The 25,660-nt window shown below is 42.7% G+C and overlaps 1 protein-coding gene across 4 annotated transcripts; it reads right to left on the bottom strand.

The window, feature by feature from the left end:
* Positions 1–19,790: 19,790 nt before the first annotated feature.
* On the bottom strand, positions 19,791–23,326 carry LOC147612233 (CRM-domain containing factor CFM9, mitochondrial-like). Of its 4 annotated transcripts, none has more exons than XM_086784120.1 (5): positions 23,108–23,326; positions 21,688–21,967; positions 21,166–21,567; positions 20,390–20,684; positions 19,791–20,076 (listed from the first exon to the last, which is right to left on the bottom strand). In XM_086784120.1, the coding sequence occupies exons 1-5, from the start codon at positions 23,206–23,208 to the stop codon at positions 19,964–19,966; spliced, it is 1,191 nt and encodes a 396-aa protein (XP_086640246.1). In that variant the 5' UTR covers positions 23,209–23,326; the 3' UTR covers positions 19,791–19,963. The 4 variants fall into 4 exon arrangements, with proteins under 4 accessions (XP_086640246.1, XP_086640245.1, XP_086640247.1 ...); XM_086784119.1 differs by having other exon boundaries at positions 21,688–21,985; XM_086784121.1 differs by having other exon boundaries at positions 19,853–20,076; positions 21,688–22,049; positions 23,108–23,263.
* Positions 23,327–25,660: the final 2,334 nt, after the last annotated feature.

Genomic DNA, 25,660 nt, shown 5'->3' on the forward strand with positions numbered 1-25,660 from the left:
CTGCGCATCCCATTACGCATGTTGGTAAAGTGCCATTGTCTATGTAGGATGGCAAAATAAAGTACTTGGCTGATGTACTTCATGTTCCAAATATAACAAAGAACATGGTTTTTGTTGGACAGATGGTTGAGCAGGGTCTACAAGTGAGGTTTAATCCTCAAGGATGTTTTGTGGAAGACTTCAAAAATAAGTGTCGCTTGGTTGCAAAGGGTAACAAAAATGGCAGGATGTTTACTTTGGATGTGAACATGCCTGAGATAAAGGCAGCCATGTTTGTGCATGGAACAAGTGTCATTAGATATTGACATATGGCACAAGCGCATTGGTCATGTGAATGTACAGCGACGACTGAAGTCTATGCAAGCCCAAAATATTGTTGCAGATTTGCCAAACTTTAAGGTTGACGGTATGCATAAGGTATGTGAAGCATGCCAACTTGGTAAGCAGGCCAAACATGCTTTCCTCCCACATGAAAAGCATGTCAGTGCAAGGCCATTGGATGTCATACATTCAGATGTATGGGGGCTGACCAAGATTGCAACAATTGTAGGTTGTAGGTACTATGTTACATTCATTGATGAGTGACCACACTAGGAAAGTGTGGGTTTATTTCATTGAGGAGAAAAGTGAGGTGTTTGGTCACTTTCAGAGATTTAAAGCCTTGGTTGAGAAGGAAAAAGGCATGCAAATAAAATGCCTAAGATCAGATGGTGGGAGAGAATATTTCTCCAAATGAGTTCAGCGATTTCCTGAGAAAGCAGGGAATCAAAAGGCAGTTTATATGCATGTACACTCCACAACAAAATGGTGTTGCAGAAAGGAAAAACAGGCACATTGCAGAAGTGGCACGTGCCTTGATGGCTGAAAAGAATATGCCACATTACTTTTAGGCAAAAGCAGTAGCAATTGCTGTGTACATTATGAACAAGACACTCACTTCATGGTATGACTCCTGAACAGAAGTTTACAGGCATAAGACCAGATGTGTCTCACTTGAAAGTGTTTGGGTGTATTGTACATAAAGGTTATAGATGCTATAACCCTACCACTTGTGAGATGCGAGTAAGCAGATGTGTTTTCTTCGATGAGATGAGTAGTTGGTATGCACCAGTAGTGAAGGCAATAGAAGATACAGATGTAAGAAGTGATGATGTTACACCACATGTAGAGCTGCAATCATCACAACTGCTGAGTGGACCTAGGGAGTCCTCGAGCAGTGGATCCAATGTTAGCCCATAGTCAGGCAGGTTGAGGAATGATGCAGGTACACATGTATCACGGAAAGGGAAGGAAAAGGTAGATCAACCTTTTGTGCCTAATCTGTCAACAGGTCACTCATATGTGGATGGTGAATCTAGTGGCTCTGAGCAGAGCCTTGATGAGGAGCTTGGTATTCCGTCTGTGGCCACTCCTGGTGTAAGGAGAACCAGGGCTATTTTGAGGACACCTGGTAGTGATCCAGGTGTACGTAGGTCTACGAGGGTTAGATACCCTCATACCCTGTTGATGACAGGCTGAGATATGATAGATATACAACCCATCATTATGCTTACATGGTAAGCCCACTTGCTTTGAGCAGGCAATTGGAAATAAGAAATGTGAAGATGTTATGGATAAGGAGATGGCAGCATTGGATGCAAATGCAACATGGGAGTTAGTGCCTTTGCCTAAGGAAAAGAAGGCAATTGGATGTAAGTGGGTGGTGTATAAAGTCAAGCACAATGCTGATGGTTCAGTGAGCAAGTACAATACAAGATTGGTTGATGCACAGACTTATGGCATAGACTATGAGAGGAGACATTCAGCTCGGTTGCAAGAGCTCGGTTATACAAGAATGGCAACCGTGAGAGCTGTCATTGCTATGGCTCCAGAGCAGTGAAGGGTTGGTCTCTACATCAAATGGATGTAAAGAATGCTTTCTTGCATGGTGATTTGCAAGAAGAAGTGTACATGATGCAGCCACCAGGTTATGAGAGTGATGCATATCCAGATTTTGTGTGCAGGTTACATAAAGTCTTGTATGGCTTGAAGCAGGCACCCAGAGCATGGTCAAACAAGATCATGGAGTATCTTGTTACCATTGGATTTTAGATATCCAATGTAGATTTTTCACTATATGTGAAAAAGACAGATAGAGGGATCATGCTATTAGTCAAATATGTGGATAACTTGATTATCACTGGTGATAGTGATGCAGACATACATGATGTCAGGATGCTTTTGAAGCAGAAGTTTGAGATGAAGGATTTGGGTGAGTTGCAGTATTTCTTGGGTAGTTGTCATATATTGTGACAACATGAGCAGGATACAGTTGGCAAGTAACCCAATATATCATGCTAGAATGAAGCACATTGAGGTGCATTATCACTTTGTGTAGATCTGGTATATGTCAGCACAGAGGATCAGGTGGCTGACATCTTCACGAAGGCATTGGGCACAGAGAAGCTCCACAGGTTTAGGAGCTTACTGAGAGTGCAGTGTGTGGAGTTGAGCTCAAGGAGGGGGAGTCTTGAGATATCAAGCTCAACTAGTGCTACGACAAACATTGATGGCCCACCTGGGTGATAGCTCCGCATCTACACCACTGGCATGGTTGGTGAGATTATGGGTGATATGCGGCCAGTGGGATGACAGGCTATGTGATAGCCATTTTGGATTACTAGAGGCTGGCATAGTTATAGTGCCACCTTATTTAGTCGAGTTCACATCAGCGAGTTCACATCAGAGGATCAGGTGGCTGACATCTTCACAGGCATTGGGCACAGGCATTGGGCACAGAGAAGCTCCACAGGTTTAGGAGGTTACTTGGAGTGCAGTGTGGAGTTGAGCTCGAGGGGGAGTGTTGAGATATCAAGCTCAACTAGTGCTACGACAGACATTGATGACCCACCTGGGTAATAGTTTTCGCATCTACACCACTGGTATGGAAGCTGAGCTCGAGGGGGAGTGTTGAGATATCAAGCTCAACTAGTGCTACGGCAGACATTGATGACCCACCTGGGTGATAGCTTTCGCATCTACACACCACTGGCATGGTCGGTGAGATTATGGGAGTTGAGCTCGAGGGGAAGTGTTGAGATATCAAGCTCAACTAGTGCTACGGCAGACATTGATGACCACCTGGGTGATAGCTTTCGCATCTACACACCACTGGCATGGTTGGTGAGATTATGGGTGATATACGGCCAGTGGGATGACAGGCTGTGTGATAGCCATTTTGGATTTCTAGAGACTGGCATAGTTATAGAGCCAACTCATTTAGTCGCGTTCACATCAGAGGATCGGGTGGCTGACATCTTCACGAAGGCATTGGGCACAAAGAAGCTCCACAGGTTTAGGAGCTTACTTGGAGTGCAGCATGTGGAGTTGAGCTCGAGGGGGAGTGTTGTGATATCATGCTCAACTAGTGCTACGGGAGACATTGATGACCCACCTGGGTGATGGCTTCCGCATCTACACCACTGGCATGGTTGGTGAGATAATGGGTGATATGCGGCCAGTGGGATGACAAGATGTGTGATAGCCATTTTGGATTACTAGAGACTAGCATAGTTATAGTGCCAGCTCATTTAGTCGGGTTCACATTATGGACCGACCCTTGTATGTTGTAGTAGTTGAGTACTAACCCATATAGTGTGTACTCTTATCTTTATGTTATGTTGGTTGAGTAGAGAAGAAGAAGATAGAAGACAATTCAGCTCTCCATCTCTCTCGTGTCTTGCTCTCTCTTGTGTGTGTGTTTTTGTTTGCTAGGGTTTGAAGCTCTAGCTCAGCTAGTGCTACGGCAAACATTGATGACCCGCTTGGGTGATAGCTTCTGCATCTACACCACTGGCATGGTTGGTGAGATTATGGGTGATATGCGGCCAGTGGGATGATTGGTTGTGTGACATCCATTTTGGATTACTAGAGACTGGCATAGTTATAGCGCCAGCTCATTTAGTCGAGTTTACGTTATGGACCGACCCTTGTATATTATAGTAGTTGAGTACTAATCTATGTAGTGTGTACTCTTATCTTTATGTTATGTTGGTTGAGTAGAGAAGAAGAAGATAGAAGAAAATTCAGTTATCCATCTGTCTCTTATGTCTTGCTCTCTCTTGTGTGTGTTTTTGCTTGCTAGGGTTTGAAGCTCTCCCTCTACCCCACATTCTCTTTAATCACTACTATCTCGCGGGAATTTTTAACAACATCTCCTCCTCAAGCAACATAGCACTAAATTCTTCAAATGAGAGAGGTGGTACTATAGCTTGAGTGTTCAGTGACGTAACCAAGCCATTGTACACAGCAGCCATTTGATCCCATAGATTTTTGATCCGCATGATAAATGCTTCAGCAAACTTCTCAACAGCAAGCTAATTCTCCAAGTTTTGAATCCTAGTCTAATTCCGGATCTTATATTGACTGCTCAGTATAGTCCAGGCCTCTAATGCCTTAGTTTTGTGTTGAATCAAAATAAGAACAAAATCACTTACGCTGATGATGATGGCATAAAGTGCATCAGCATTGCGTCTCTTCCATGCCCAAAGAAGTGTAGCATATGGTGAAAGTGTGTCTACATTATTGTTAGGGTCAGGGATTCCCACTAATTCCCCCTGTGTTCCCATAACAGTTTCTAGAAGCTCATAATAATCTAGAATAGCTTTGGTTTTGAATTTCTAGAGAGTGTAGTTTTTCCCGTCAACCTTACCTTCTGTGAAAGCTGGTGGAAATGCACTGGAGTGGTGTAGCAATAGTAGTTGACGTAGAAGCCCACACTCCTTGTATTCTATGCAAAAACAAAGACTAAACTTTATGCATTATTTTTGCTAAAAGCACCTCTGCACTAATACCATATAAGAATAAAGCACAACAAAAAGATTAATAGCAAAACAAAGTGCAATAGACAATGCAATAGATAGAGAATGGAGAGAATTTAAAATTTTGAGATAATTATGTGATGGTACTTTCCACCGATGCACTCTCAAGTATAGCTTAGATGGTGATGTAGACAGACTCTCGATGGAGGATGTACTAAGTGTAGAGGATGTGGATACTGACAAGCATTGGATGCCTTAACTTGTGATAATTGTCCATATATAGTGTTGCGGCGGCAGGCGGTGTGGTAGACAACACAGCCAGTTACGTGACATAAACACAGTCACCACTCTCAAAATGTGGCCAGTAAACCACCGCCCACCACTAATAATGAACCCATACCATTGGGCCCCCAATTGGGGGCTAACTCCCCGAGTCCCAACTAACACTCGAACCCCTAACTATCAATTGTCACAATAACAACCCCTAACTATCAATTTTCACAATAATAACCCCTTTAACATCTAAGCTAAGGTTTCCAGTTAGAAGATTTGATTGATCTTCAAGCTTGGGCCATCTCTTACACAAGACTTTGTAAGCATAACCAATCAAGTCATCTATCAAAGCTTGCAACAATGAATCTTTCTTATGGCAAGGTCCAAAGCAAGCTAACCTCAGACATGTTGACTAAGTACAACACAATGCTTTCTTGAAAACGGTAACGCGCTCGAGCTCTCTTTCTTTTCTTTTCTCCCCTGGCCTAAGAAATCCATGATATATCAATATATCAAAAACAATCGTTAAAAGAAAAGATTCATATTACAAATTCAATTGTAAACAACCAAACAGATTCAAGCATAACATGTGATAGTATATATAATGATGTAATTTAAAAAGAAACCTAGGTTTCTTAACTTATGCAAAATGTCATGCTCCAAGATGTACACACAAGACACAAGCGTGACATATGTGCCAATATATACAACAATGTAATTTTAAAAAACTAGGTTTCTTAGCTTATGCAAAATGTTGTGCTCCAAGATATACACACAACTTCACAAGACACAAGCATGGCAAATGTGCCCATATATACAACAATGTAATTATTAAAAAAGCATAGGGTTTCTTGACTTATGCTGCAAAACTTTGTGCTCCAAGCTGTACATACATTATGTTTGGACAAATCATGTGGGTCATATTTTCAAAGCACTCAAGCAATGGTACTAGAATGTGCACAACAACATACCACATAAGTGTGCTAGAGTGTGCACACCCAAACAAGTGTATTGGTTGAATTCTTGCACAGTTTATTTCTAGTCTTTTTTCTTTTACAATCACCCATTTACAAATAGTCTTCAAAATTATGAACCATATAATAATCAAAGGTGCACATTCTTACTTAATGACACAACATCATCACTATAATTTTCAATAGAAAATGTATTGGTTGAATTCTTGCACAATTTATTTATACTCTTTTTTCTTTTACAATCACCCATTTACAAACAATCTTCAAAATTATGAACCATATAATAATCAAAGGTGCACATTCTTGCTTAATGACACAACATCATCACTATAATTTTCAATAGAAAACTAATGCATGAGACCATAGAGATCTTAAGATGCTTTAAACGTAATATAGAGATCTTAAGATGCTGATGTTTGAAGATGTTGCACACATAGAACGAGAATCGTACGACCAATAAAGATGGAGACAACGGACAAGTTTTAGCAAGTTGATAAGGGGGCAAAAGCATAATGGATTGGCTAGGTGGAAAACACTTCCAACCCAAAACCTCTATTTTTGTCGTACGCGTTTACCATTTGGCCCTTGTACTACTCTATTTCAATCCAAGTGTGAAGTAACTTCTCACTTATGACTAATGCCATGGTTTTCCAAATTGTCTCCCTTCATGTGCGCTTCTTAGAAAACTCTCCTCCCTACTACCACTTCTAATTAAAGTTTGAGGAGGCTCTTAGCCATGCATAAAAACTTATCCACCATACCCTTCTCATGTCATGGATGTGAGTGTCAAAATGACCTTTGTTATTTTCGTTCTTATGCCATGCTCAATGCTTGATGGATTTTGCTTGTTGTTGCTAGCTAGCAACAACTATCACCATTTGGCCCCCTAATCATGCTCATTAGGATGTAAGACATCGTGTGTATCCAAAAGCTATGTTTTCAAGGCATCTTGTGGTGTTAATATGACTAGCCAAGGTGTTATCGGATGCTAATGTGACAGGTAATTGACACTCTAGTATGACTAGAGTTAGTCATTCTAGACGTAGGAATACTAGTTATACTAGCATAGCTTGAGAGAGTATTGGTCATATACCAAAAGAGCCCACATGCTCTCTACCTAGAATGACTAGATTGTCAGAATATTGTGCATCTCGGTGTTTTGGCGATTGTACCTTTATTAGGATTTTATATATTTTTCATAGTCTTGAATTATGGGTCGTGCAGCTGTCGACGACGAGCTCTATATGCAGTCAAGGCCGGCTCCCTTGCCTCCCTATATACAAGGCCTCCCTCATCATCACTTGTTGTATCCAACGCCTACACATTATAATGCCTCTTTTTTGTCTATTGGGCGATCGTAAAAGCCTCATGCTATAATAAAGGTGATCTTGTCAACAATCTCTCTCTCCTTTTCCCTCTCTCTCTCTTTCCTTGTCTATGCTTCTTCTTATGCTTCTTCTTGTGCATACTCCATCATGGTATCAAATGACTAGGTCCTAGCTGCCCTCATCTACGTCTTGATTTCCTCTCCTCTTGTGTTTCTAGCTTCAAAAGGTGACTGCGTTTTCTTCTTTGTTAGTTGCATTTTTTTGTTGAACCTGCGTTTTTTTCTGTCCCTACACACCAGCATTGTTTCTCTTGGAGGTGCTCCTACCTCGTGCAACCCTTGCACGATGACAAGGTGCAAGTCCAAGTGGCTGGTGGTGTAGTGGTGGCTGCTATTTTTTTTCCAATCAAGATAGCTTTTGGAGGTGGTTTATTTGTGTGGTGCAACCCGACAAGCGGCCTCGACAACCTTGCTTCCTCCCCACGTTCCCCTCCCTCTAGTTGGGTGTTTCCAATGTGTTTTGGTGGACTTTTTTGTTGTTGTACAGCCTCTTTCTCTCTCAAATTTGAGAGGGGGCTGATTGGTCCTCATGCTTTGCTCTGTTGAAAAGTGCTCGAGAGGCATACTTTGTTTGCTATGGATATGGCTCCCCCCTATACTAACAAGGAGGACAAGTTGGACAGAACCAACTATGCCCATTGGAAGTTGAATATGCGGATTTGTTTCATCCATAAGGGTTTGTGAGAGATTATTCATGGCAATGAGAAGAAGCCTGAGTGTCCTCAAAACTCGAGGCGTTTGACTCAAGTTCAAGAGGATGCATCTCTTGCGGAATTATAAGACTAGGAGGATCGTGATTTGAATGTGCACTCATCAGTGCTTGTGCGGACCTTCACGAAGTAGGTCTCACTGGTTTTGCAAACTCTTGTCAGTGCACATCAAGTTTGGACCAAATTGGAGGATCTCTATGCTTGTCGAGATTCATCAATGCGGGTAGTTACTTTGCAAGGGCAACTCTAGAGTCTAGTATTTCCTACTGGTGGTTCTATGCATTCATTCCTTATGAAGGCCAAGGTTATCCATAACCAATTACTCGCACAATGGGTGATTGTCACATGCGCCCTGCACTGGGGTACACAATGACACACTGGCATGATCATCTCAGTAAGTGCAGCATTTATACTGAAGTAGAACCATTTTTAGGATTATTTGTCATACGTTGTGACCCCATTGTGAGCCCTTAGTCTAGGGACAGTCAGGAACAAGCTACGTAGGTCAGTCCCTGAGCTTTAGAGGTCAGTCAGATGTTAGTCCTCTTAACCCACTTGGAGAAAGCATCATACAGAAGCATTTAGGTGTCTACCTACCATTGCATTAGAATGGGGCTAGCCCACTTGGGCTAGCCTTACAAAGGGCATCTATGCCTTTGCTATGAAGTCGGCCAACCCATATGGCTTAGGGGCCAATCGGCCGGCCGGGCCCAGCACCCGACCAGCCCTATACTAGCCCACTGGGCATTGTGCCAATCGTGGGCTTTTACAACAGCCAATTTTACACCAGCCGACTTGTTATCTACTAGCCAACTAAGCATTTATCCAGTCTTGGGAATAATACAAACAAGCTGACAACCTTCTCAGGCAGCCAACCAGTCCCATGAGGCAATATAAAAGCATGTGCCTCAGTCCCACTTAAGTATTTAGGTATTCAGCAAAGTACACATATCCAGTCGACTCTAGGCTAAGGAAGGAAGCTCCTCTTCACATTCAGCCCAGCATATGTGCAGTCCTACTGCTATCTGGACTTGCATCAATGGCCAAGGAGAGTCTTCAGTAAAGCCTCGGACTAGGTGGATACTCAGCCGGCATACGGTCTTCCTCGTCCTTGCGTTGGGCATTCACATCACTTGTACTCAGCATTGTACAACATTTCTCTAAAGATTAATATAGGTAAATACTCCTGCTTAAAGAGGGGGCCCTTTAGTGGGTATTGGGACCCAATATTGTGTCGTCTTCTACATTCTCATGCTCTTCTCTCTCTCTCTCTACTCTTTGAAGTTGATGCTAAAGATTCTCACCACATAAAGGTATAAAAAAGGCCATGTTGTGCATTATCACGATCAAGCTTAGTGCATGTAGCATTGGTATCAGAGCATCAGGTTGGTAACCCAATTCGGCTACCTAAAGAAGTGAGAGCATCCGGTAGATGGTAAAAGTGCGGTCCGAAAAAGAAACCCAGGCCTCCACCATGTCGGAAGAGACATCACATCAAGAAGAAAGCGAGCAAGAAGGGATGGAGACACAAAGCTTCCAAATAGAAAAAACTCTTTCGCCAAGCACAGAAGAGCTCCTGAGAATAATGATGGAGAAAATAAATTCTCTGAATATGCAGCTTGCTACCAAAAAAGTGAAGCCCAAAGAAGGCATCTCAGACCTAGCACAGGTCCTTCGACATATGGAGGAACAAAGAAGAAAAGATGAAGATTGACCTGAAAAACAAGGAAGAAAAGATGAAGAAGCAAAAAGAAAAACAAATGAAGAAAAAGAACTAAGACGTGCGGAGGAATAGAGGGATAGGGACGCCACACACAAATATGAGGAAGACCAACACCACAGAGAGAAAGGCGATTGAGAGTTCCAGCAAAGACTCGACTGGGAGGCTATGAAAATCCAGAATCAGCAAACGATGGCACAACTTCTAGTGGCTCTCCCTCATCAGGCTCCAAATTCTTGTCCTCCACTGCCCCTACCACCAACGTCATACGAACCTCTCCAAATTTTAGTAAGTATGATGGTAAGTGTGATCATGATGTAGTTACTCAATTTATTCAATCAATTTGAAGCGCATTTTCCTTTAGCTAAAATCACAGATCCACAAGACAAAGTCCATGTGGCAGCACCCCAACTCACTAGGGAAAGTCATTACTTGGTGGCAACATTGGTCACAACTTCACACATACCCCATCACAGGCTAATTCCATTTTCATAGGAACACCTTCATGGCAAACCTCAAAGCCCATTTTCTTCCACCACAGTACATGACCAATCTTGAGGAGGATGAGTTTTACAAACTCACTCAGGGTGGTTCCCCTGTTTTGACCTATTCAAACAAGGTCATTATAGTGGCCCAGCAGTTGGGCATATTGGAAACAGATAAGCTCAAGTAGTTTTTTCAAGGTTTAGACACTACCATTAGGTACCCAGTGTGAGGAATTTTGAGCCTCAGACTTATGCATGGGCACTGACCCTTGCTCAGAATCGAGAGTTGATGCTAAAAGGAGGTAAGCCCAAGCAGGTACAATCTACCCCAAATCCCCAACAGCATTCATCCATCCAGCAGTCATCTACCTAGGGTAAGAGGGCTCACAGAACAACAAAGACCAAAAGGACCAAAAGAAAAATTCTTCAGGTCAATCGGGCAATAAGAAAGATTCTATGCCCAAGAAGACTCCTAAAGAAAAAGCTAAGGAGGGCATCATTGGAGGTTATCTCCAACCCGATGAACAGACACGGTATAGGACAGAGAACCGTTGTTTCTTCTATCACACTATGGGACACGGGAAGAAAGATTGCACTAAGTTCCAGGCTAAAAAGTTTGATAAAGCATCCACTTCCACAGTAGCAACCGTAGCATCATCATCCACACCTCCGCCATCAACCTCAAAGGCCGTTCAACTTTTACCCTCTTTGAATTCAGTGCCACCAGTGGTATTTGATAATAAGGAGGAGGGTGAGGTTGAGGGAAAGATAAAGGCTCTCATCCGTGCCTATGGCATTGCAAAGGGACACCAATTCATTGTCCTCTTTGACATGGGCAGTTTTGAGGATGCCATCTCTCCGTAGTTGGCTACCAAGATTTGTACCTGGGTTCCTTATCATTTAGATGTGGATAGGTTTACCCCTATGTACACACATCACTCATAAAGCTCAGCAATTCGAGTTTCAAGTTCAACATGCCACATTCCAGCGGGATTTCATTTTCTCCCCTCTTTTAGGGTATAACATGATCCTCGGGATCCAGTGGTTTTGACAGTATGCACCCATTCCTGATTGGAGGCAGGACACTTTCACCATAGTTAAAAGCTTTCCTGAGCCTTTCATGATTTGCGGAGGATCGCATGATTCCTAGCATTCCACTCATTTCCCACATTCAGGCCCAAAGAGCCATCAGAAAAGGAGCAAAGTGTGCGTTTTTATATGTTCGCTCTCAGTCTAATGAAGTTCAAGTAGCATCCACAACAGGGGAGCAGCCCCGCCGATGGCTGGTCTTTTGTCTCAATATAGCAACATCATGCTCCAAGACAACCTCCCACCTACTCTCCCACCCAGTAAACATGAGGACCATTGCATAGAGTTGGTTCTTGGTTCAGAACCTCCAAGCAAGTTCCTCTACCACACTTTTAAGGCATTGGAGAGTGAGCTAGAGGAGCAGTTAGCCTAACCACTCCGGTCTGGATTTATCTGATCATCTTCTTCACCTTTTTCCACTCCCATTCTGTTTGTCCAAAAGAAGGATAAGTCTGCACGCTTAGGCGTGGATTACAGGGCGCTCAATAAGCGAACAGTGAAGAATAGATTCCCCATATCCACAATAGAGTACATCCTTGAATGACTTAATGGTGCAAAGATTTTCTCTAAGATTGATCTTAAGAGTGGCTATCATCAGGTTTGGATCTTCAAGGCTAACATTCCAAAAGAAGCCTTTAGGACCGAGCGTGGCCACTACGAATTTGTGGTGATGCCCTTTGATCTCACCAATGCACTAGCGACATTCAACAAAATGATGTCTCGGGTTTTTTGGGATCTCATTGGCACATGCGTCTTCATCTTCTAGATGACATTCTTATATTCTCAGGGACTTCAGAGCAGCATGAGGGAGATGTGGCACAAGTTTTGCAACTCTTACAGGACAATGAGTTGTTTATCAATGCCAAGAAGAGTGAGTTTGGAGTACAAGAAATCCATTACATGGGACCCTGAAAAGGTACAGGCCAGGGATGTTGCCACTACAGCCCAAGAAATCCACTCATTTATGGGTCTTTGTCAGGCCTACAACACCCACATGGACAAGTTTTTAAACCTTGTAGCACCTCTTACGGACATGCTCAAGGGTGTGAAGACTCGTCATCCAGAAAGTGTCCGTCCGGGCAAGGCTCTAGAGGCATTCCAGGCAATGAAGAAAGTTTCCTTTGAGTCACCAATTTTGAAGTTGGCATCATGAAATGATCCTTTCGAGGTGATTACCAATGCCAATAACGTTGTCATTGGAGCTGTTTACAGCAAGATGGTAGACCAGTGGCTTATTATAGTTATAAATTGAATAACGTCGAGAAGAATTATTCGGAGTATGGCAAAGAGCTCGTGGGGGTGATGACCGCTCTTACACATTGGAAGCACTTCCTTTACGGGAGGTACTTCACAGGGTTAAGATAGATCACTAGGCACTTAAATGGTTGCAAACCATGCCCAGTGCCCAATGGAGCAACATGCAGTCCAGGTGGAGTCAATTTTTCCAACAATTTGGGGGAATGATTGAATACGTCCCTAGAAAAAATAACCCTCTTGCGGATGCTCTTAGTTGGAAGGGCACTATTCAGACATTGCAGGAGTCCACTGTGCTACAAATTCAAGGCAAAAAATTAGACAATATGAAGGCACAGTATCCAGATTCGGAAGAGTTTGGGACTCAATATCAGTTGGCCCTCAGATTATAACCATGCCACTATAGTATACATGATGGTTGGTTGTTTTTCAAGAACCATCTTTGTGTACTCAAAGAAAAGCACCAAGTCCTTCTCCACGATGCCGATGATTCTCTTGTTGGGGGTCTTAGGGGTATCAACAATACCTTGGAGAAGTTAGAGAGGTCATTCTATTGGCCTAAGATGTAACGGGATGTCTACCAACATGTCCAACCATGCCAGATATGTAAAAAAGTGAAAGTCCTCATACTAAACAGGCAAAGTTGCTTCAGCCTTTACCTATTCCTAAGGGACCCTTTCATGACGTCAATATGGACTTCGTAGGCCCTCTTCTGGCCTCAGCTCGATCTATAAACACACTGTGTATGATAATTTTTGACAAATTCAGTAAGTTTTGCATGCTCATTCCATGCAAGTAGTGTGAGGGCGAAAGGACAAAAGGACCAAATGTATGAGAGATCATAGCAAATCAACACAGCATGAAATGAGTGAGTGTATATATGATGAAATCCAGGACAAGATCTCGGTGTGAGACTTTGAAGGAGCAAAGAGGGTTGTTGTACCGTGCTGATGCTGAGGGTGGAGAAGGCCACAATCCAAAGCAAATGGTAGGCTGTTGTCTTGAAGAAATGAGCAAAGAGGGTTGCCATCCCAATGTCAAGGTAAAGGAGCAGAGAGGGCTGCTGTCTCGATGATGGTGGATGAGGGCGGAGAGGGCCACGATCCCAAGGTAGTAGGAGCTGAGGTAAATACACTGGATAGCTCTACTGTGCAGAGATGGATGTTGTTCCAATGATGAGTAGCAGAGAGGGATGCTGTCCCACTGTTATGATGTAGATATAAACGTTGATGTACTGTAGACGAAGGCTACTGTGCAGAGGTTAAGTAGAGCTCCTAAGAGCAAGCACTGTTGATCTAGAGAGGGAGGTCGACAGTAGCTGTAGGTATGGAGTAAAACGCAGCCTAAAGAGGATGGAGCACCGGCAGCACCAGAAGGTATGAACCCCAAACACAAAAAACAAAATGCGATGCAAAGGGAATGCAAGATGGTAAATGCAATGCAATGGGTTTTCAAATGAGTCATGTCCTCATGGGGTTGTTTCACTGACTCATGTTCCCGATACAACAATGATAATAATCTCAAAGGAGAGGATGGTGCCCCTCAATATGTGAAGAGTGATGGTGGAGGACCGATGCCGATCTGTTTGCAAAGATGCTCGAGGATGGGCTGGTTGATGAACTTTGTATAATGATGTCGACATGGTTGTCCGCTGTAGGAATGTACAGGAGCTTGATGGTACCAAGCTCAACCTGTTCACTGGTAAAATGAAAATGGACACCCACATGCTTGGTACAATTAGAAAAAATAGGATTTCCTGCAAGGGCAATCGCACTTTCACTGTCGAAACGAAGATGGTAGAAGCAGTGTTGATGGTAAAGTGCATCTCTGTAAGAAGCTGACGAAGATATGTAGCCTCAGTAGTGGCGTCATAGAGGGCCCGGTACTCAGCCTCAGCGGAAGAACGTGCAATGGTATCTTGCTTCTTGCTAGACCAAGAGAAAGGGGCAGATCCAAGGGAGCACAAATAACCACCATGAGAATGCCAGGAATCGATATCACCGGCCCAGTCGGGGTCCGTGTAATCACGTAGGGTGATCCCACAACTGTAGTGAATTCCAAACATATAGGTACATGCTAGACAGCGAACAACCCTCATTGTTGAACTCCAATGTGGCCACTTAGGAGCATTGAAATATTGACTTAAAATGGATGTGCAATAAGAAATGTAAGGTCGAGAATTTGTGAGCCATATGAGTTTCCCAACCACTTGGCACGGTAGGCTCGCTCTTCATGTGGAGGTGAGTCCTCTTCCTTTGATCCAATGGGGTAGAAATAGGGATAGGACCATCAGGAAAGTAGGAAGTAATGAGTTGAAGACAGTACTTTTGTTGTGACACAAAAATACCATGAGGAGACACCTCCATGCCAAGGAAATATGAGAGAAGACCAAGATCAATCATCTCAAAAGTTCATCTCAGCTATGCCATGATATCAGCCACTTTGGCATGATGTGATCCAGAGATGATGAGATCATCGACACACAACACTAGATAGCAAACCATCTCCTGATCTATGTGGATATAGATGTTAGGATCACAATGAGATGGTTGAAAACCTTGGCTACGTAAAAAATTGTCGATTCAATGATACCATGCTCGGGGGACTTGCTTAAGCCCATAAAGAGCTTTATGCAGGAGGCAAAAGACTTTGTTCTCATACCCATGGAGTGGGAAACCCGAAGATTGGTCAATATAGACCTCTTCCTCAAGAATGTCATTTAGGAAGGCACTCTGGACATCCATCTAATAGACTGACCATGTGTGGTGTATGGCCAGATTGAGTAAGAAATGGATTGATATCATTTGATCAATGGTGGATGCGAAGGTCTCGTCAAAGTCAATGCCTTCTTCTTGGCAAAAACTTTGCACCACAAGCTGGGCTTTGTATTCGTCCAAGGTACCATCAGCTTTAAATTTGGTGCGAAAGATCCATTTGGTTCCAATGACCTAATTATGATGAGGATGATCCACAAGGGACCACGTGCCATTATGATTAATGCTTTCGAGTTCCTATTCCATAGCCGGTTTCTAGGCTAGCTGTTGGATAGCATCGTTCCACGATGTTGGATCATCATGTGCCACATAGTCTTTAGAGAAAACAAAGGCAAATGAGGCACGAGGAGTGAGCATGGTGGACCGACGACGAGGACCGTCCAAAGGGGTATCATGGGGAAGCATGCCAAAATCACGCATGTGTTGGTACCAGCGGGGTAAAGGGTCCCTGGGTGGCTGTCGAGAGGAGGAAGGCTCCTCAAGAGATGGAGTAATATTTGACTGATTGGGTTCATGAGGCACAGTCAGATATTCTTGTTCGTATGGTATGGGCAGCAGAAGGTGAAGTAAATCCCACTCATCAAAGACAATGTCTCGACGAATGAAGACTTTGTTCGATCTTGGATCAAAAACTTTGTAAGCCTTTGATTCAGAAGAGTAGCCCACAAAAATGAGCAACTCACTCCTTGGCTCAAGCTTGCCTCTCGTGTCATTCGGAGTGTGAGTGTACGCACAACACCCAAAGACACGGAAATGGAAAATAGTCGGTTTTTTTGCCATAAAATGCCTCAAACGGGATCATGTGAGGAACAACGCTATGGGGCAATGGTTCAGAAGATACACCGCAGTGTTGACCAATTCTGACCAAAGGCGTTCAGGCAGCTCAGCTGCAAAGAGCATGGAGTGTGCCGTATCCGTTCACAGTTCAATTTTTGCACTCGACCACTCCATTTTGTGAGGGGGTGTTGGTGGAGATGAGTAGGTGTTGAATTCCATGTTCTTGCAAGAAATCAATAAATTGATGGGAGAAACTCGCCACCATTGTCACTACGAGCAATCCCAATCGAGATGCCCATTTGATTAGTGACTAACCAAACCCACGTGAAAAAGTATTGGAAGGCATCTGATTTATGCTTCAAGAAATACACCCACATGTACCTCGAATAATCATCTACAATCAACATGTAGTAGAGATCCCAATAATCGGGAACACACCCACTCAAGGCACTTAGTATGACTAGAACTGTGTGATTTGGTACAAGCTCAAAGAACATGAGATTTCCAAAGTTGTTTCCATGTGCTCCATGAGGTGGTGTGGGTCAATCTTGCAACGCCAAGGACACCATAAACTACTAGCTACACGACCATGTGTGCGCCCTTGTTTATTGACAAGTAGTAATTATTTTACAAGGCCTCAAAGTAGGGCCAAATTTCAACCCACAATCCAAGCTGTGGGCTTAAGACAAATTTTTATAATAGTGTGTGTTGACACCCTCATAAATGATGGGTGTGAACACCAAGGTTGGGCACCGAGCACTTACTGGTTTATGGGCATCCTCTGCGCATTCTCTACCCTCATCCTCTTTTGGGCTTGGTGGTGGTGCCCAACACCAGCTTATAGCAAGTGTGGGCTGCCCCATTCCAAGGCTGCCCAACATCTGGAATTAGTTTTCCCTACATGGACACCCTCTCTACAACCAATCTCCCAAGAAATGAGGCTCCTATCTTTCAGCAATATACCAACAGCACCTGAACTATACAACCAGCACCATGTACTCACATACTCACCCTGTACAACCACCTGCACATAGATAATGGCTTGTCCCAAAAGATGTCTTATTGTTGAGTGACTTGTTTAGGGGGCGTTTGGTGTTGATAACCATTATGCATATCTGGAGTGCCCAAAAGCTATGAAGACCAGTTTGTGCTGCCCCTCTCTCTATCTTGGAATAGAACATCAAGGTAATCTAGTTCTCTTGGTGCATCCTACTTGTGTGAGACTCAGGACTAGTCTGCTAGCCCCACACGAGATCTTGTGTGAGACTAGGTTAGCCCTTGTGAGACTCCACCAGATTAGGTGTGAAGCAAGCACCCCTCGCAATAGGCTTGGGTGGAGGATTTGTTTGATTTTGTTTTCAATTTTAGTACTTTGAAATTTGGTGCTTGGCTCCCTCAATCTTGCACCTTGAAACTACTCTATTGGAATAGAGAATTACATTCTTTTTTGGGTTGTGGTATTGTGCTATCTGTGTCTAGTCTCCTTGATGGTTGTTTAACTACAAAATTAAGGCTCCTAATCCACTGCGGTTTCAACAACATTAGCTCAGCTAAAACAAATAAAATTGAACAACTATTTTCCACACATTCATGATTAGGCACAAAGTAGACACATTACACAAGGCCCAAAAACATGCCAACATGTAAATTGAGATACCCATGCAGAACTACCTATTTCAGGGAAGGCTTCAAAACTTAAGCCTCCCATGTCACAAACCCAAGGCTGTAATACAGTACTAAGACTACCTAGTCAAGCAAGCTAATTGGATAAACATAACATTTTCTTTTCCCCATGACAATCAGCCTATACTTCAGGGCCCAGGCAAAGCAAAGTCACTAACCTCAACTCTCCACAAGTTATCTGTAGTGGCATTGCAATCCAAGACTTTAGAGTAGCCGTACATACCATGCACAGACTGTTTTAGCCTCCAAGTTTTTATTCAAACATCATGCTTCACTTTCCTTTTTCTATGTGGATCCTTTTGTACTCCAATTTGGTAACAACCTGCCGACCGCAGCTTGGTCTTCCCACCCGAAGGCGTTACAACTTGCGGTTGCAAAGGAGCCACAATAGCAATAGGAGCATGCCAGGATTTGAACTCAGGACCTCCTTCCCTGAGTCACAAGCCCTCATCATTGAGATGCACACCCACTGGCCTCATGCATCAGTTTTATTCAACAAAATGCCAAAAACTGGCTTTTCTTTTCTAAGTAGATCCTTTTGTAGTCACAATTTGGTACAAACCCAAGGCTGATAGGTCTTCCCACCTGAAGATGAGACAACTTGTGGTCGCAGAAGAAGCCATAATACTACAGACCGAAGCATGCAAGGATTTGAACTCCGGACTTCCCCTCCTCAAGCCACAAGCCCTTGCCATTAAGCCGCACACCCATTGGCATCATGCATCAGATTATTTAAAAAAATTCCTAAAAACTAGTTCCTTTTATAGTCTCCAATTCGCAAAACATTTAAATGGTCGCTCGTGTGGGCTTGTGACTTCGGGAGGGAGGTTCCGAGTTCAAATCCACCACGCAAGCCTCCAATAATATTGTGGCAGCTTTGCGGCAACAAGCAGTCACGCCTTTGGTCAGCAAGTCCGGCTTTCAGGCAGTGGGGCCTGGGGGGGCAGGAGGGAGGGTGCGGGGAGGGGTTGTGACTTGGGGAGGGAGGTCCTGAGTTCAAAATCCACCATGCAAGCCTCCAATAATATTGTGGCAGCTTTGTGACCACAAGTTGTAACAACTTTGGGCAGGAGCACCAGCCTTCAGGCAGCACCAAATTGCGACTAAAGAAGGATATACTCAAAGGGGGAAGGAGGGGGGGGGGGGGGGGGGGGGGGGGGGGGGGGGCGCCGGGGGTTGATTGGTACACCTTGATGAGCTGATGCTATAATAATTACTCTACCATTTTATCCTTACAGCTTGACAATGCAGGCATTCAGGACACATTAGATGTAAACAAAGGATGAGTTGCAGTCATGAGAGGGTCGTGCACAAGCCAGAGAAAAGGAAGAAGTAAAACCTCAACAAAATGTTTTTTGACATGGCCGCTCTTCATGCTATGATTTAGCAGACTTCTTCTGATTTCGAATCTGTATCAAAATCTGAAGTATACTCTGAACCCAAAAATATATCTGGATCTGAATTTGAACCTGAATCTGAATCTGAATCTAAATCTGATTGGTGTACGCATTTGATTGGTCATCTTGACGAGCCGATGCTATAAAAATTACTCTACCATTTGATCCTTACAGCTTGACAATGCAAGCATTCAGGACATGTTAGAAGTAAACAAAAGATGAGTTGCAGTCATGAAAGGGCTGTGCACAAGCCAGAGAAAAGGAAGAAGCAAAACCTCAACAAAATGTTTTTTGACATGGCCACCCTTCATGCTATGATTTAGCAGACTTCTTGTGATTCCGAATCTGTATCAAAATCTGAAGTATACTCTGAACCCAAAAATATATCTGGATCTGAATTTGAACCTGAATCTGAATCTAAATCTGATTGGTGTATGCATTTGATTGGTCATCTTGATGAGCCGATTATATAATAACTACTCTTAACCATTTGATCCTTACAGCTTGACAATGCAAGCATTCAGGACACGTTAGAAGTAAACAAAAGATGAGTTGCATTCATGAAAGGGCTGTGCACAAGCCAGAGAAAAAGAAGAAGCAAAACCTCAACAAAATGTTTTTTGACATGGCCACTCTTCATGCTATAATTTAGCAGACTCAGAATCTTCTTCTGATTTCGAATCTGTATCAAAATCTGAAGTATATTCTGAACCTAAGAATATATCTGGATCTGAATCTGAACCTGAATCTGAATCTGAATCTAAATCTGATTGGTGTGCGCATTTGATTGGTCATCTTGATGAGCCGAAGCTATAATAATTACTCTACCATTTGATCCTTACAGCTTGACAATGCAAGCATTCAGGACGCGTTAGAAGTAAACAAAGTATGAGTTGCAGCACAAGCCAGAGAAAAGGAAAAAGCAAAACCTCAACAAAATGTTTTCTGGCGTGGCCGCTCTTCATGCTATGATTTAGCAGACTCTGAATCTTCTTCCGATTTTGAATCTGCATCAAGATCTGAAGTATATTCTGAACCTAAACATCTATCTAGATCTGAATCTGAACCTGAATCTAAATCTGATTGGGAATCGGTATCAGTATCCAAAACAGAATCCGAATCACAGACAAGTGCAGGATCAACATCAACTTCCTCTGAATCAGAATGGCATACAGGGGGTGCTGGATGATCGTCTTCTGCATCTGACCATGAGCTTATATAACCTTCCACTGGCTCCCCAGACAGTAAGCCTGCTTCTTCTTTGGCCTTGTGTTCACGGTAAAGAACAAGCTCCCTCTCAAGTGCTACCAGGTTTTTGTTCATGGATTTCAGAGACTGCTCAAACTTTGCTTTGAAAAGCGCCTGCACAGTGCAAAAAATCCCACTATGATGCTACAAAATATAATGATACACTGCAAAGCACAGTGTTACACATCCAGTGGGTATATGTGACACATCCCACTATCATGCTACAAAATATAATGATACACTACATGCATACGACAAAGGCTTGCCCAATGGGCTACCTTGTAGGCAAAGGCATTCCTGGGTCCGCCAGAAGCCAGCAGGTTTGAGTGCTTAACAGCAGCCTGCTGGGCACGCAATCTGAGCCTCTACTCTGCACCTGCTTGCAGGGTGCTTTCCTTCTCTTTTAGTTGCATGCGCTGCTGGTGGTCATCCATCTGCACAGCCTATTTCTTGCAGCCTTCCCCTCCCCACTTGATTATGTCTCTCCCATACTTGCCCACAGATGAGAGGTATTGAATTTACCAACTAAGGTGGTTCATTCACAATCAAACTGACAGCAAACAAACTAATCAAAGGGGAGAAATAAATGATTTACCTTCCTTTTGCTAAGTGTGTTCTTTGGGATGATATCAGCAGGCCTTCTGTAGTTCCGTCCACGATACATCACGATCGTGTTACCCTTCTGTACATCCACAACAATCCCGCCGCTCAACCGTGCTAGTTGCTCTCCAGTCTCATCAATTTCCTCTTTGGTGAAGTTCTTGCACTTTATTTTAACCAGTTGATGCTTCTTCCAGTGGAGGTGCATGTTCAGAACAACTCCTCCAAAGACTCCACGCACTCCAATGATCATATAGTTCTTATGCTTGTAGCCTAACCTCTTGAGATAGTGAAGCTCCTCTGCCGTGAGAGACTCTGGATCATGTTCCGGGATGGGCAAAGGTGGTAATTTATAGTCCTCCAAAGCCTTCTGTAGTTCATCTATCTTCTTCTTGGCCTGAAAGAGGACACAGTAGGGTTAGCTGTCTCTGAACCATACAGAGTGGTCTCCACCCATATTTGGTAGATTAAAATTTATTCATAAAATAAAAAGTGGGCTCTAAGCTCTTAAACTCACCCTTTCAATCCTGGCTAGCAATTTCTGCTCGTAGTCCATGTTTGCTTTCTTGATCTTTGTGATGTATCGTAGTTGCTTGAGCTTTTTAATGATGCCTCGCTTTGTCTTCTTCTTCTTCTTCTTCTTTTTCTTCTGCTTCTGGCTGTCTGTGCTGAACCCAAAAAACTGCCCCCTCCAGAAAGGGCAAGGTGGTTCCATAGGCCATTTCCACTCGTGGTGGCTGAGAGTCCCCCATTTGCCTGCCTCTCGATTTGAATCCTTGCATAGCAACCCCATCGAACTATCCAATTCATTAACTCTGTGAAGGGGTTTAGGGTTTTTACTCCCAAGCCCATATGGGATGCTATTATTCATGTATGTGTCTGTGTATGCATATGTGTATGTGTATGTGTATATGTCCATTTTTGTGTCCGTGCATCTCTCTCTCTCTCTCTCTCTCTCTCTCTCTCTCTCTCTCCATCGACATAGGCAATCCATATCTCATTACCCCAAAAGGGGGACAGACCATCCTATGCTATGAAACCAAGAAGGACAAGATCAAGGTTTTGAGACAATCCAAGGCACTCCAAGGCACCAAGCTGTGGCTTGCAGACGAGCTTACACCTATGCAGCTCAAAACAAAAGTGCAGAACTTGCTAAAGTTCGAGAAGCCCGCCAAGCTGGAAAGTGGGCTGTCTACCGCGAAGGAAGAGCAATAATTGAAGACTTCCGGAAGCCTAAACGCCGCTAACTAGCTCTCTCCTACGTACGACAAGCATTCATATTCCACATGGTAGTTGACCCTTAGCTTTTTATTTTTATTTTCAATGTTCGCGCTTATGCGCACTTGTGCCTAAGTGCACCCCGAAGTGGATTGTAATGATTGTGATGTCATGTCTTTTGGTCCCATATGCCTTCAAGGCATTCCGCGGACGTTAATATGACTTTCTTTTCTTCTTTCTCTCTCTCTCTCTCTAATGCGCATATGCATATGAATATGTGTATGCGAATATGTGAATGTGTTGCATGGGCACACAACGTGTGCACGTTTGCATATACAACTTGAATGTAAAATGTAAATGCAAAAGTAAATGAAAATGAGTATAAGTATACGCAAATGTACATGACTATGTCTCTGTCTCTTGATCTGTCTGTGTTTCCAACGTCCTTATACTTATATGTACATTGTATACATATATATGTATATATACATGTCCATGTATATATGCGGTGATAAGATGGGGGTTTAAGGTAAGCATCCCAAACACATTAGCATTTGTGTTAAGTTAATGGGGTGTGTGTTAAAGTGTACGGGGTTTATGAGGTTTTTGACATCCCAGGATCCATGGGACGCCTTTCTACTTACTGGATGGCATTCATTAATTTTTCACGAAGGGAATTGTAGGTTCCCAAGAGAAGAACACGGGTGCATGGCACCTACCTGGATGATGCAAGAGATGCGTCAACAGAAGGCAAGAACCTCCGCAAGAAAGAAGCTCGGGACTGTAGCACACCCCTCCTGCACAGGCTCGCTGCTGCCATGGCCCCTGTTAACGACTTCCAATCCTTTCAAACTTAATAGGCTCAAATATGTTATGCTCTTTCGCTTGACACAGTGAGGTTTTCATGGGCAGTCCACCACTCCAAATTCTTCACATCGGACGGCTGTTGTTTTTTCTAATAATCTAATGTTTTGGCCTTAGCTTTTAAACTACCAACAAAAAGTGATGGCATAATTTTTCTCGCATTTAAAAGCTTTAAAAGGGTGGGTGTGTGTGTTGGTTTAACCCTGGCTCTTAAGCTTAGAACCCCTGTGCTCTTAGGGAGCCCTCTAGTATCATCCCTTGGCCCCTAAAAGAAACTTTTGAAGGGAAATTCATTTTTTTTTAGTTTGGTGAATTAGAAATTACAACACACTAGTTTGGCAAATTAGAAATCTCCTAAGGGCTGCACTTTTTAGACCATGATTGTTGCTTGTATGTAGCTGGGCTATCACATCTCATGGAGGCAATCTTCCTTTTGTGTGGTGTTGGTTTCAATGTCTTTTTGTAAAGGGCAGCATTTGTTAATATTAATATATATAACTATTGTTCCCAAAAAAAATTTACAACACACACCCCATCTTTACAAAACACCATGGCTTAAGGCTCCTTACTGAAATATAAGTTGGCAAATTTGGCATTATGCTTTATTCAATTCATATAACATAAAGAATTTCTATGCCACAATCACCATATGGAGTTTTCAATTATTTATTTAAACGTGTTTTTTAGACATTATTGTTGTCATCATATAGTAGCATTCTACAATTATTGATACTAACTCTTTTACAGTTATATTAAAAAAACATTACAAGTTTAAACATTTGTAGGTACACGTACACTTTTCTTTTCCATATGCATCTATGAAATCTTCACACTAGATGAATACCAAAGCTCAAAGAAAAACACGCCAAACTTGGAAAAGAATTGTCAATAGCAAAAAACCAGGAGATCACCTCAAAATTTCAACAGTTTAACTTCTCAAATGGAAAGCTATCACGACAAATCATCACAGGAATCTTGGAAGTATAGAGCCGAATAAGGGGCAATAAATTTGAGACCCACCATAATTATCAAGTGCTCAATGCAAGGCCGTGCAAGAATCATCAATACGCATGAGTGAAGCAACGACCACACAGAAAAGATGGCCAAGAGCACGATGAAGCATCATTGTTAGGATCACAAGGTTGTGTGATATGCACCAATAAGAAAACGCCACGAGTCCACAGCATAGATAGGAATATTAAAGCACTTTCATTGTTATTTCTATCTGTGTGTAATTTTTTTTCCATCTGTTTACTCACCATACACATAATCTTGATGTTGCAAGGTTTTGCATGCTCTCTACCATCGCTATTTTTTTGTTTAAGCTATCAAATCCTTTTTGACTACTGATGTGCAATCATGGTGTTGGTTAATCATCTACCTCTAGGTCTATAGCCAAGGCAATAGTAGAAGAGGATGGCCAAATACTACTCAGTCTGAGTCATCTCAATGCCTTATGTAACTTATAGTGGTTTCCACCTAAACTGTACATTGCTAAGGACGAGGTGGGTAACTTCAACTGTAAGCGGCAACACATGCTCATAGGCAGGCACAAGGTGGAAAATATCAAAGACTATCTCAGGTAAACCAGATGATAGTCTATTGAAGTATTGCCCAAGAGTAGTAAAAAGGTCTCGCACCAAGGAATCAACCATAACAAAATGAAAAACCAGGGGGAGGCATCTTTTTACAGATTCATCACGGCTCTCCTCTTACGTGATCTAGTTTTTGCAAGATTATGGAGCACATAGTCTTTAATCTGTTGTTTCAAAAAGTCTTAGTGGGCTGAGCACATACACTGGTTAGAAACTTAAAGCAACAGATCATCAAAGTGGCTGAGGCAAGACAAGAAAAAGAAAGGAGGAAAGCCAAAGTAAAAGTCTAAGAACAAGCCAATGAATATGTTAAAAGATGCAAGATTCACACCATTTCTAAGGTTTGCAAAGCCTTGAAAATGCGCCGCTTGTTTGGTGAAAAGCGATTTCTACATCAAAGGAGGAATTGCATGTCCCTGTCTTCTCTAGAAGCGATTCTACCTGACCGATGCAATTAAGCTGATAGAAAGCTGTAGAATTTCTAGTCACACACCTACCTGATTACATCAGCAAAAAGATTACGAAGATAAAGCTGAAATCACGACTCATCTATCTAGCATCAGTGAGACAAAGAGCTACCTAGATCATTGTTAATCCCATTTGGATTAACACCATGATCCTCGATTGAGGACATTAATAAGTGTGTAAGGGCACTATAAAGGTTGTACATTATGAGACATTGGCCACCCAAGGCCTAGTTAGTAAGTTTTGGGCGCCCAAGTGTGAATAAGGGCCAATTGTATATAATAAGGTATTTTCTCATAATGAAAGGGGAACAAAGAATTGAATCAATTCGAGTTGGATACTATCTTA

The sequence above is a fragment of the Cibotium barometz genome, chromosome 46 (assembly GCF_041138505.1).
Source record: "Cibotium barometz isolate CiBa-2024 chromosome 46, ASM4113850v1, whole genome shotgun sequence".
In the NCBI taxonomy this organism is placed as follows: domain Eukaryota; kingdom Viridiplantae; phylum Streptophyta; class Polypodiopsida; order Cyatheales; family Cibotiaceae; genus Cibotium; species Cibotium barometz.